The sequence below is a fragment of the Euwallacea similis genome, chromosome 6 (assembly GCF_039881205.1).
Source record: "Euwallacea similis isolate ESF13 chromosome 6, ESF131.1, whole genome shotgun sequence".
In the NCBI taxonomy this organism is placed as follows: Eukaryota; Metazoa; Arthropoda; class Insecta; order Coleoptera; family Curculionidae; genus Euwallacea; species Euwallacea similis.
Window position 1 is genome coordinate 3,832,876 of NC_089614.1, and position 13,245 is coordinate 3,846,120.

At 32.6% G+C, this 13,245-nt stretch overlaps 1 protein-coding gene across 1 annotated transcript; it reads left to right on the forward strand.

The window, feature by feature from the left end:
- Positions 1-139: 139 nt before the first annotated feature.
- On the forward strand, positions 140-12,734 carry larp (La related protein). The gene is made up of 15 exons (XM_066391445.1): positions 140-1,131; positions 5,564-5,620; positions 5,856-5,894; positions 5,961-6,162; positions 6,224-6,566; positions 6,623-6,812; positions 6,874-7,048; positions 8,136-8,418; positions 8,471-8,675; positions 8,733-8,855; positions 8,910-9,136; positions 9,191-9,351; positions 9,403-9,791; positions 9,847-9,989; positions 10,190-12,734. The coding sequence occupies exons 1-15, from the start codon at positions 463-465 to the stop codon at positions 10,362-10,364; spliced, it is 3,381 nt and encodes a 1,126-aa protein (XP_066247542.1). The 5' UTR covers positions 140-462; the 3' UTR covers positions 10,365-12,734.
- The last annotated feature ends 511 nt before the right edge of the window (positions 12,735-13,245 follow it).

Here is a 13,245-nt window from a genome sequence, read left to right on the forward strand (position 1 = left end):
ATTATTAGTTAGTTTTTAGCTTTGTTTACTTTCATTACGTAAGAACATTAAAAAAAACACCATTGTTTTAAAATAATAAAGACAATTGACATTTGACTTATAATCGCCATTTTTTCCTTTCTCTGTCATCTGCCATTTTGTGTGCTGAAGGACCAATCGGACAATCAATTCCCTAAAAGCACAGTTTAACAACTAAAAATATTTCGGAAAATGCATGGTTTTTGAAAAAAAGCGAAGTAGTATTTAGTAGTTTATAGTAAAAGTGCGATAGGGAAATTCAGCGTGGTCCGTTACATAACTTATTATTCTGTGTAGAGTTGACAGTTTTATGCAGTGGGCAGAACAAAAATAGTGGTGCCATGCGTTCCTGAACTCAACATGGTTTGTATCCATATTGCCAATTTTACTCAACGTTGCCCTTAAAGATATTTCATCGTCACATTTTGCTCGAACAATTAAAAAATGGAAAAGGGAGAGGGCCGTAAGCCCTCACTAAAGGAGGACAAGACTGAAGCAGGAGGCTCTTATGCACATGCAGTTCAAAACTTTAAAAATCAACCGCCATCTCCAGTAGGTGGTAAAGATGATACTAAACTCAAAGAGGAGCCCCAACCAGCTGTCTTTGCAAAAATTGACCCTGCCAATAATAAGCCAAATCAAAGAGAAGTCGAAACAGTGGATGATGATGCATCTTTCACTCCAGTTCCCAGTCACAGTAGAAAAGAACGTAAAAGTGAGAAAAAGAAGCGAAGACACCAAAATGGCATTGGAGGAGAAAAGTACCATGAAAAACCTAATGACAGAAAGGGAAGAGAGAAGCGTGACGACCGAGATGATAAGGAACATGAAGTCAAACCTCCAGAAGAACAAGCATATGATAAGAATAAACAAAAAGTGTTTGTCACTGCACCTTTACCAAAAGTTAATCCATGGCAGAACAGAGCAAATGTTGTTCAGCTGGCACATATTCAAGTTGGTTCAGAAGATGACCCACCTCGAGTGCCACCATTTCCTTTACCCTCAGCTACAGACAGTGTACCACAGACTCAGAAACAAACTTCAGTTGCTACTAATGGACAACCCAGAGGACAACAAAATGAAAAGAAACGTCAGAACCCAAGTAACTCAAATGTAAGTTTTTTTATTCATTTTTTATTTATTATTCGTGGACATACTTTGAGAATTTATAAAACAGTATAAAAAATGTTTAGGACTCAAGTCCCATAAGCATCTCAAAAGTGAAAATATTTGAGAATATACACTACTTCCATCAGTAGCTTTGAAATGTCAAGTTCTGCAGTTTTTTTAATTGCATCTTGAAAAAAATCACAACATTTTTATATAATTTGATGCTTTTTTTACAGATTTTATAAAGCCTCTAAGCATGTCATCTTATTAATATAGTTTATAATCATTTGGGACTTACATATAGTCTTGGCAGGCTAAGGATATTTTTTCCCATTGGTTCTTTCTTATTTCTATGACATAACAGCAGTAATTCGGTTTTGCATTGGTTCTTTCATTTTATTGTTATTAGATTATTGGTATTGAACAAGAGTATGCCACCTTTTTTCAATTTTTCACATAGGTCTCCCATTTACTTATTATTGACTTTAACTCTGTTACAAGCACTAGTTTATTTGTTATCAAGCAGAGTATAGATGATCATATACCAATATCTGTGTAGCAAGTATGTCTTGCATCTAGATAAGCATCCATAAGTATGGAAACTATTTTTCCAGCTGACTTCCTGACTAAACTCTTGAGCTGAGAAAGATTGAGTTTTTATTTTATATGACTAGGAGTGGTGTTTTATATTTTTCAAGGAACTGTGTCTCATACCTTATTTTCAAATGCATTTAAAATGAGGCATATTTATTCAGTAAATTGGTTTATTTGTTGTAGCTGGTAAACCAAAAAGTCTTTAAATCAATTTGATAATATATATTAGTTTGATCAATATGTTTCATTGAATAAAGGTTACTTAAACCAGAAGCCAAGCATATTTGAACAAGTCAAATAACAATTATCTCAGAAATCTAATTATGTTTCCAATCACTTAGAGGTAATTTTTAATTGGATACGCGTTATAAAGAAAACTGGCTTTTTGAACATTTGAAGACTAAAAGTGGAACAAGCAATGTCCCCAATTCAATCCTCTCAGTTATAAATAAACTCAACATACGCAGAGTCAGGAGACTTGTTAGTAGTAAAATCTCTAGAAAGAGAGCTCCAAGTCCTGAAAAGTCTTCATTTTTAAAAAGATATCTTCTTAATAATGTTATACAGATATCCAGGCTGAATTTTTCTGAACTATACTTCGTCATTGTCATTATTTTTTCTTCAGGATGTTTATCCAGTGGTAAATTTCAGCTTCTGTACTAAACCTGAAACGGCTCTCCCAAGTACATGTGCATGAATTAGAAGTATTTACCAATCAATGTACCTATTTTCTAATTATGAAAGGAAACTACATTCATAAAATTCATAGTTTTTAAAAGCTTTGTTTTTTTCTATATTTATCATGATACTTCATGTGCTTTTTCTAAATTAGTTCTATTTTTTTAAATTTCATATTTTGATACATATTTGCATTCTTAGTTTATTACTAATGAGGTGTTTTAGATTTGTGTTTGCTATATTTTATATTTTAATGAATTACTCAATCTGCTAAGTTACTAGATAGTGCTTCCAATGTCCATTTGTTCAGTAGTGTGTGTTCATTAATAAAAATATGTGAAAATTAAAAGTGAGACCTGCCTTACTTGCAGGGTTAGATAAATACTCATTCACAACTGTTTTATACATTACATGTAAAAAACTACATGCCTCAGATGTAGGAAAACGTGGAAAGTACATAGAAGAATTCTCATTACTTCAATTTTAAAACTCTCAGTTCTTTTCATTTTCTCTAAGTAGCACTAGTTCCTTAATTGCCCTTTTTCTGTTTGTTTAGTTGTAAAATAATTTATATTCTACATTAAAATAGTGCTGCAACCCTACCTGTGATATATTCAAGGAACATAGACTATTGATAATACTTGCTTTATATATTTACCCTTGTCTGAAGTATATAAAGGAAAACATTTTTGGCGTTCTTACCACAACATGTTTTATCTACCTAACCCCAGTCACTTAAATGCTTTTTCTTAGTAGTTTCATCACCAAGGTGTAAGTTTTAGGTTGTGTTCCATTTTTTAAAATTAATGTTATGGCTGAGACTATTTTTGATTTGCTTGTGTAAACACGGCATGGATAAGGTTGATTTTGAGTTATATCAACTACCCGGTTTCGAGTTTTAAAAATATGCTTTAACTTTTTTCAACTATTTTATTTGTCAGGGTGGCCAATTTTCGTTGGTTTTACTGTGTGGTAGGTGAGAAAAAAAGTAAGATAGGTGTCAAGAGCTTAATTTTTGAAGTTAGTTGATCTAAAGAATACCTGGTTATTTCCATTTATTCCTTATGATTTTTTTGCATAGAATCAAATGGCAGACTCAATTTTTTTGTGGTTTTCAGTTATTAAATGAAATTACATTTTTTTATATGGAACACCAAATATATTTTAATATTGTTATTTTTTCTTTTTATTGATGTAATTATGTTTAATTATTAAAAAAAATACTTATTTAAAAAAATATTGAAAAAAGTTTTTAATGGTTTAATATGAGTTCTATTGCTTATCTACATCAATAGTAAAAAATTGTGAAGCTTAAAAAGGAATGAAAAATAACCCTAATAACGTAAATGAAAAGAGATAAATAAATCCAATTTAATAACTGGAAAATGAAAAACTTTTCAAAAATACCCAGTGCGCTACTGGTTTCTACGTGAAAAACTTTATAACATTTATGTTCAATTTATAATTATCTTACGTACAATAATAGTTTAAATACGATGAAAAATAGAAAATAGCCAATTTTAAAAAATCCTTTATATATCGGAAACAAATAAAGATAGTACAATTGTCTTTGGACCAATAGACTAAGTTAGAAATTGGCTCGTAACACATATCTTACTTTCTTTTCTATTCCATAAAACCAGTAGTCTTGTATGCACCAATGGATTCAAAGGAACAACACTAGTTACAGTTAATGGTTTCCGTGGATCAAGTCATTTATAATGAACTGCAAATTAGTGCTAGCTTATTACAGGCATGCTTTCATATAAAATTCCTCTTAACAGTACATTCAATATACTACTCATTTTGAGTGCCTACTGAATTATTAATAATCAATCCAAAAGAGATCATTTACGCAAAGGTAGCCAATTGTTGCTGCAAATCATTACAAAACGTTATCACAAATTTATTATATCTCTAGAACGTCATAAATGTACCGGTAATATAAAAACAACAAATGTTGGAAGGTTTGTGTTTATTGTGGTGCCCATTAAATTGGGTGTATCTATTTTACTGATAGCTAGTAATGCACCATAACATTATTTTAGTCCTTATTAACACGCCGACCTTCAAAGCTGTAACTGTTCAGCGGTTCATAATACCAATTTTTTTAAATTAAAAAAAAAAATGGTATGTGGTGCATGATGTGGTGTTACTAGTGTTTTAGTCAATATGATAAGTAATAGAGATGTACACCTCTGATTTTAATAATTTATTTGTTTATTAAGGTAAAATATTATACTAGGAAACATCTGAAAGGGGTTAAGGAGGGTGCAGGTTAAAGAAATCATTTAGTAATAGTGTTAATACCAATAATTAGGGGAATAAAGAAGGGTAGAAAAATACGTCAAAATCGATTTTTAGGTGTAAATGTATTGTAGGTAGGTAAAACTCAATAGATATTTTACAAAGGGGGTTCACAAAAAAAAGTGTACACAACTGCTGAAATGCGATATTGCAATATTTTCTTCCACTACCGCGAAATTGCATTCGAATACCTGATAAAAATATTGCCAATGCCCCGCTATCCATTGGCAATGTCGATGCTAGCATTGTGATTTTAAGGGCTGTGTACGTTGTTCTTTGGAGTTTTAAATAGGTAATTGTAGTTTTGTTGTTAGTGATTGTCGTCATATACAAGTGAATAGAATGGTGTATATAATGCGCGACGAAAACATGGAATATATTTATTTATAATTCTGAAAATTATTTTGAGAAAAAATGCTTGGAGGGATGTCCCTTAATTTTCGAATGGGCATCTTTTAAAGAAAAAATAAAAGAAATAATGCAGGATCTACCAAAAAATATACATGATTTATATTATCCAATATTAAAGAGATATTATTATTTTTAAATAAACTGAATACCCACCAACCATGAAAGCATATTGGAGGACAGGATATTTTCCACATGATACAAACAACTATTTACTCTTTTGATGGCTGTTTATTATGCGTTATTACAATTATTTCATACGGGAACCATTTTTTGGATTCCAATTTTTCATAAACATCGGATGTAGTATCTAGAATTTCGTGTAAATTTACAATATCTGATTTTGGAAACTCTTGTTTAAGCACATGTTCCAGAAATACTACCTGCATTGTGTACAATAAATTTGTTTTTCTTTATCTTGAGTTATTAACTATGCTTTTTTTTACAGGCTAGTGATTTTTCTGATATTTGTGACTGGCCCTCACTAGGAGACTCTTCACATGAGGTTAGCTTTTTGCCATTTATACACTTTAAATTCAATTCAATATCCTTTAAAATATGCAGTAGATTATTAACACAATCATTTTAAGTGAAGTATTGTGTCTGGTAGGTAACTCCCTAGAATAATTTACATAGATAATTATTCTTTACCTATTTAAGACTATATTACTTCAGTTGAACAAAAGTTGCCTCATCAAGTTTATATAACAGTTTTTTACATTTTTGTAATTTACATTTAGGCACCTCCTCCAACTTCAAAGCCTGGTGAAGGGAAAAAGGTATGTAATATAAACGCAAGTTTTTTGCCTTTAAAACTTTGATTGATGTGTCAAAATTTTTAACAGCAAAAAAGATCTGCAAGTCCTCCCTCAGTGGTGCAACTTCAAAAAGACAAACAACAGCCCGCCAATGACCTGCACTCATCAGCCTTAGAAGACAAAAAGAAATCCTCAAAACACAAATGGGTGCCTCTAGAGATCGATTTAAGCAAGGCTCATAAAAACGATAAACGCAGAAATGTGCATAATAATGTGGATCATCGCCCAGGTAATCACTAAGAACATTTTTATGTTTTGGTATTTGCACTGAGGAAAACTAATGATTTTAGGTGATGTGCAGTCAACTGTCAGCGATGGAGATAGGGACTGGAGGGCAGAAAGCCTGAATCATCAGAACAATAGGCATTCGAGGCCAGTGTCTGCAGCTCCTCGAGGTCGTTGGAGAAATAGAGGAGGACGTGTGGTCACTAAATTCGGTAGAAACAACCGAGGACTCAATGAGGCTGAATACTTTGAGAATGGTGGTGATTTTTCACAATTTTCCTCAAAGTTCAGTGGATCTTTAGACGGCCAAAATTTTGTCGTACCTTACATGGGTACCTATTACTTTAATAGTAATAATTACCTGAACCTTGATGGTCCTACCCTTAAAGAGTATATTCGAAACCAAATGTAAAAATATATAATTTATGAGTACCTTATCCTTCTACATTTTGCTTTATTTGTAGCGAGTATTACTTTAGCGAAGATAATCTCAACCGAGATTTTTTTTTGAGAAGGAAAATGGATCCTGAAGGATATCTGCCTGTTACGCTTATAGCTTCTTTTCATAGAGTACAAGCTTTGACAAGCAATATTTCTTTGATTCTTGACGCAATTAGTTCGTCTGATAAAATCGAATTATCTGCTGGTTTCAAGGTAGGTGAATATATATTTTTGAGGGAGTCTCATTTTATTAAAACGTGATTTTGTTACTTAGGTCCGTGCCAAACATGATCCAACAAAGTGGCCAATACTCGATAAAAACGGAGAAAAAGAAGAGATTATTTCAAAACTTTTGCCACCGCCTCCTGTTGTAAAAAAATTGCAGCAAACCCCTCCATTCTCCGATGATTTGAACCCTGACGTTGCAGAATTTGTCCCTACGGATAAAGGTATATGTCTAACTTGGCAAAATCTATTAAAATTATATTTGATTTTTAAATGCATTGACGGTCTCCTTAGAATATATTATCTTATTTGGAAGAGTTAGGCCAATGATACTTTTAAACGTGTCTTGAGTATAATACAGCGCTTGTAAAAAGTATTGCAATACATTTATAACTTTCATAAACCCGATATAAAAAAAGCTTAAAAGTGTATAATTTGATTAAAAAGAAGGTATTTAATGCAGTATTTTCGATGTTCAATTTTTCGCCCCTATCTAGCTAACTTTACTAACTAATTATTTTCAAATTCAATAATTATTTCAATTTAAAAAAAACTCATTGTACTATATCAAATGAAAAGTAATTCAATAAGGGGTACGACGGTATACTCAGAAGTAAAATTCAATCTATTGTTTCCTTAAAAAATAAAAATATTAGATGCAAAATAAAGTGACTCACAGTTACATCAAACAAAATTGAAATTCCTATAATTAGTACCTTTTCTTCTTTTAAGAATAAAAAAATCATATCAAAATACACTGAACTTTTTAAATGCAAATAACTTAAAAACCGATAGATTTAGATAACCTAAACAAGAGTACATTTTTCCTGTAAAAGTGAGCGTTCTTTTAAATTTTCGACTTGTAAACATGGCTCAACAGGTAAAAAATATATCTCAAATTATTTAAATAATACAGTAGAACTAATGTCCTCTAAGAACAACGTCAAAATAAGCTTAAAATTCGCAATTCTCACACCAAAAAAATATAAAACTATCAATTTTCAGATTTATACTATTAAATCTTTCTTAATTAGTGAGAAATTTCAGAATAAAATTTAACCTTTAAACATACTGTATCTCTTAAACCAGTGACATTGGTATAAGCCATGTTAAACTCAATCACAATATTTTGATGACTAGTATCTCCAATTTAGTGTTGGTCCATTCTTTCTGACTCACCCTGTATATGAGGGATCTATTGAAACGATCTCTAGAGAACGCTGTATAGCATATCTACATCTACACTTCTGACAATATTATTGGCCTAGCCTAACCAAGCCAAAAGGAAAGTGTCAAGTTTTTATTTTCCAGAAAATTTAGATTCTGTAAATAATAAGGAAAATGAAAATCCTCAAGTTAATGGCGATAGCAATATAACAAATAAGGCTAATGAATCAGACGTAGGCAAACAGAAAAACCGAGATGATGAAGAGGAAAGTTGGTTGCAAGTGAAACGAAAAAATAAGGAAAACAAGGGAAAAAAGGAACAAAAACCGAAACCTTTAGAGTATGAACGGGAAGAGCTTGAATTCCACTTTGACGAGGAGCTTGAGAATGTGCCTATCGGACGACAGAATACTTTTAGTACTGAATGGTAAATAATTGTGTTACATTTATGACCCTGTTTTAAACATAGACCTTTTCAGGAATAACGAAGAAGATTCTGACGAACTGAGTGATCGAGAAGTGAACAAACTTTTAATAGTAACTCAAGCTTCGAGAGCTCCTAAGCACGAAGGATACGATAGAACGGGAGATTGGACTACTAGGGTTAAAATGACCCAGGATTTGGAGCAAGCTATCAATGACGGCTTGTACTATTACGAAGAAGACTTATGGCATGACGACTTCGTATGCATCTTCGTGGTTTTTAAATATGCTTTAGAGTTACCGGGAGGTAATTTTTAGGATCGCAGTTCTGTGGGAAGCTACAGAACTGTTACTGTGATAAGCCAGGAAGACTTTCAAAAGTTGGCACCACCCGCACCGAAAGTGCAAAATCCAGAAGTGCCCCCGCCGCCACCACCTATAGTAAGATTGCTGATTGTTTCTCTGTTATAGGTTCTTACTAACATTTTTCATTAGATTGAGCCCGTGTCTAACGTAAGCACAGCTCAGCCTTCCAAGAAAGCTGTCAAAGCACGCGGTCATAGAAACGTTCCCAGATTTTATGCTGTAGTAAAAGATGAGAGACCTGATCCTACTACACCCAGAAAGCGTAAAACTAGACATTCAAGCAATCCTCCGGTGGAACAACATGTTGGCTGGATTATGGATGTTCGAGAGCATAGATTGAGAACTACTTCTACTGGGTAATTAAGTGTGTACATACGTTTGTCACCTATTTGATGCTTCTTTTATTGCAGAAGTAGCTATGGGGCTAGTCCCAGCGATGGTAACTTAGCTACTAGCTATGGAAGCGTTCCGCAAGCTTTACCCAGCTTTCAACATCCTTCTCATGCATTATTGAAGGAAAATAACTTCACACAGCAAGCTTACTCCAAATTTAGACAGAAGTGCCTTAAAGGTTAATGGTTTAATAATGTGAATATGTGAATGAATAAAGAATGTGTTTCAGAACGTAAGAGGTTCGGTATCGGACAGTCCAACGAGGTGAACACCCTCTTCCGCTTCTGGTCATTTTTCCTTAGGGAGAACTTTAATCGTACCATGTATAGTGAATTCAAGTCTCTTGCTCTTGAAGATGCCGAGCAAGGCTATCGCTACGGCTTAGAATGTCTCTTTAGGTTCTTCTCCTACGGGCTTGAAGTCAAGTTTAGACCTCATCTCTACGAAGATTTTCAAGAGGAGACTATAAGAGATTACGAGAATGGGCAACTGTATGGACTTGAAAAATTTTGGGCTTTTTTGAAATATTACAAACACGGAACTCATCTGTCCGTCAACTCTACGCTTAGCAAATACCTATCTAGGTTCAAGACTATAGAAGATTTCCGGGTTGTTGAAGTAAAGATGTTTATGAGAGAATTTGTTATGTTATTTAATTTTTATTTTTTTCCAGCCAAGGATTAACGAAATATTGCCTGCTTATGGTAAAGGCTATCGCCAGAAATTGAGGAATAGGACGTTATCGGAAAGCCAAATTTCTGCCGTTCCGAGCACGTCTCGTGACAGTAGTAGAAGATCGTCTACCTCAAAAGAAAAGTATGGTTTTTATCTTTTGAATTTAAATTCATTTTTCCAAACCGTATCCTACATCATTCACTAAACTATGTGCCTTAATAATTATGGATTAAAACATGCAGGCAAATTGCGAATAAAATGCCATTTCATTGAACTCTACATGCTACTTACATATGGTTATGGGGGCTCTTAAATATTCCTGTATTTGCCTTTATTCACAGATTAGAAACATCAGGGCACACCTGCCCTCAACCTGGAACGAGTGCACCTGCAGGATCAGGATTTAAACAACCAAGGTCGCGTACTCAATCCTTCGGTTCTGGCCGTAACACCAAAGCATCTCGCACGCGCACTGATTCATGGAGAGGCAAAGAAAATTCGCAAGGTAATTGTTGAGCCACGGGAAATGCAGTTGGAACTTCACTATTTTCCAAAGGCAGCTTTTGTTTTTTAAGTATTTAAAACCAAAGAGTTTTGCTGTTTGGTTTTAAATACTTTTTTTTAAGAATATTAAAGATTACATTTTAAGGGCACTATAGCCGTCACCGGTGGGAAAATTATGTAAAAAGTTGTAATTAGTTTTAGTTTTTGGTGCCATTGCCCCGTGGATAACATAAGGTCACAATAATTTTCTGTAGTCCCTGTTTTGGTAGGTGACAGGCCTATTTTATATAGTGGGTTCTGTAAGAGCAGTCCTAGTCAATTATTGGGAAAAGCACATTCGGCGCACATTTTTTTTCGTCAGTGGATATTGGGTACAATTTAATGTAGCATAGAAAAAATCTCTCAAACCTTACCTGTTTTGTGTTGTGTTTGAGTAAATAAGAAAGTTCCTATATATGTTATAATTACAATTTTCCCATGTCAGTCGCTACATATTACTATTTGGGGATATATTAATTAAAAATGATTCCTTTGAAGCTGTAAAAGGTACTTACATTGCTTGAGATACCGTATCTGATTATATTGAAGCATTTACTAGATCGAGTACAATGTTTTGACATATTTTTGGTTGATGATTAACACTTAACATTACAGAAGGCATTACATAACAATCACTGATATATTTTTCAAAGTCAGCCATGGACCATATTGGTTTATAATCGCCTAGATATACATATTTTTATCAGTTATGATTGCGACTCGTAGATTCCATTTTTGTTATTGTTGTGGTAAATGATTACATCTATGTAAATATGAAGGCTCACTATAGGAATACTCGCGGGTTTACTTTTCTAGAGGCTCTTTCTTTGCTTCTAAAGCTTTTTGGTATTCTTGATAAACAACAAATTTATTGCATTGGAATTTTTCAAACAATTCTCATCAGGGAATGTCGTCACTCTTCATATTTTTTTATATTTACAGTAAATTTTCAATAAAATAAATGTGTTGTTTCTTTTGTTTTTTAATGTCTATATGTGTAACATAATATCGTAGACTTGAAACTAATTCTAATGGATATATTTTTTTAAATAGTTATAATTCTTATGTCGAGTGATAATATTGCAATTTTTATAAAAATTCAAATGGGGGTAAAGTTCATTTCCAAATTGGTAATCACTGCTTGAAGGGAGAGGTATTCAGAAAGTCTCTAATTATTCGGTATATAGTAGAAAAATTAGGAACTTAGGCAAACTACCTAAACGAGGGTGGCGCCTTGTTTTATATATTATTACACTTCTTTCATCTTATGAGCTGCTTTGGGTTAATATACATGATTTTTAAGTTTACGTCTTTTTTTTGATTCTTTATATTGGTTTGTTTTAGTTACGTATGGAAAATAGCAAGGAGTTTTAAGGTTTTGTATATAAGCAGGACAATATGTGATAAGTAATTTATTAGTAACCCGTACTCATTGATACACCGTTTTGATCTTTTTTTGACATTTCAAATATTATCAAATTCACTAGCAAGATAATTCAGTTAGTTTGTCACTATATTCTGTACAAGTTTACTAACATAGTCGATTAGGTTCTTTGATTTATTTAGCTGTAAAATGTCTACAAGGTGAATTTTTTAAGTGTTACGAAGGGACGTAAATGAAATGAAATTTTAGAATATCAATATACTACACATTTTGGCACCTAAATTAAAATGTTATGATACATATTTTCCTAAGGGGTGAGGGTATATAGTTCTATATAATTTTTTGGGCAAAAATTAATAAATCGGATTTAAAAAATGAGCACATTTATTCTTTTAGTTTTTATAATAACAACAAATTAATTGTAAGAAAATAAATTATCAAAACGTTTCTGATTTAACAATTTTCTAACTTTCAAAATATGTTTAAATTGGCTTCCTTTTACCTATATATAGATTGGAACTCGTGTTAACAAATTAAAAATGTCAGGTTAGTTTACGTACACTTAAAATTCACCTTGTGCAGAAATCAAAGTTAGTTAAATTTTTATAATGGCCGTCTTACGCGGTTGCCAATATCTAATTAGAACTTATAAGTATACTTAGATATTGGCATATAATTAGATATGGGTTAAGTGTGCTGCGTTCATATAAAGCGTATTGGTTTATCGATGCTTGGTGCAATTTGAAATACTAAATCATAGATAAAAATGTAACACATAAAAGTGAAAAAAAAATTGTGATATTCAGTGGGTTTTTTAATACTTTTGCTCAACTCCTTGCATTTAAGAGTAATTGTATAGCCTAGTTTAAGCTAGATATAGAGCGTGTTGTGGAAGTGTGTTTTCTGAGATGTCTTCCAGTGACGCTAAAAAAAAATTAAAAACTTTTCAAAAGCGACAATTAGTGGTTTCATGTATCACTCCATTGTCCCCTTGTGGAAATTATTGTCCTAATTTGAATTCCTAAAATTCAATAATGACGAAGTCCTTCTGCAAATATTCAGAGGTGTGAATATATCCTATATTGTAAGAATAATCTAGGGTGATAAACGAACAAAAATCAATATTCCTCAACGTTTTTCTAAGGAAATGGTCATTTTGTACAAGTTGTATACGATACTTTTTCTACTGCTACAACAATTTGTTAAAAATTAAAGATTAAATACAACTGTCACCAAAATTGCCATCGAGCTGTTGATAGTATTTATTTTGACTCGTTACTATTACGTATTCGTACTCGTTACGTATTGGTATGAACCCATGGGAAATAAACTTATTTCCTTACAAGGGCCTTTCGATATCATTTTTAACTCGATAACAATACAATATCCTAGCAGTCAGAAAAACTATGTTTTAAGGAATTAATATTCAGCTAAATAATTGCCAGCGTTACATAGGGTGTCTCAAGAGTT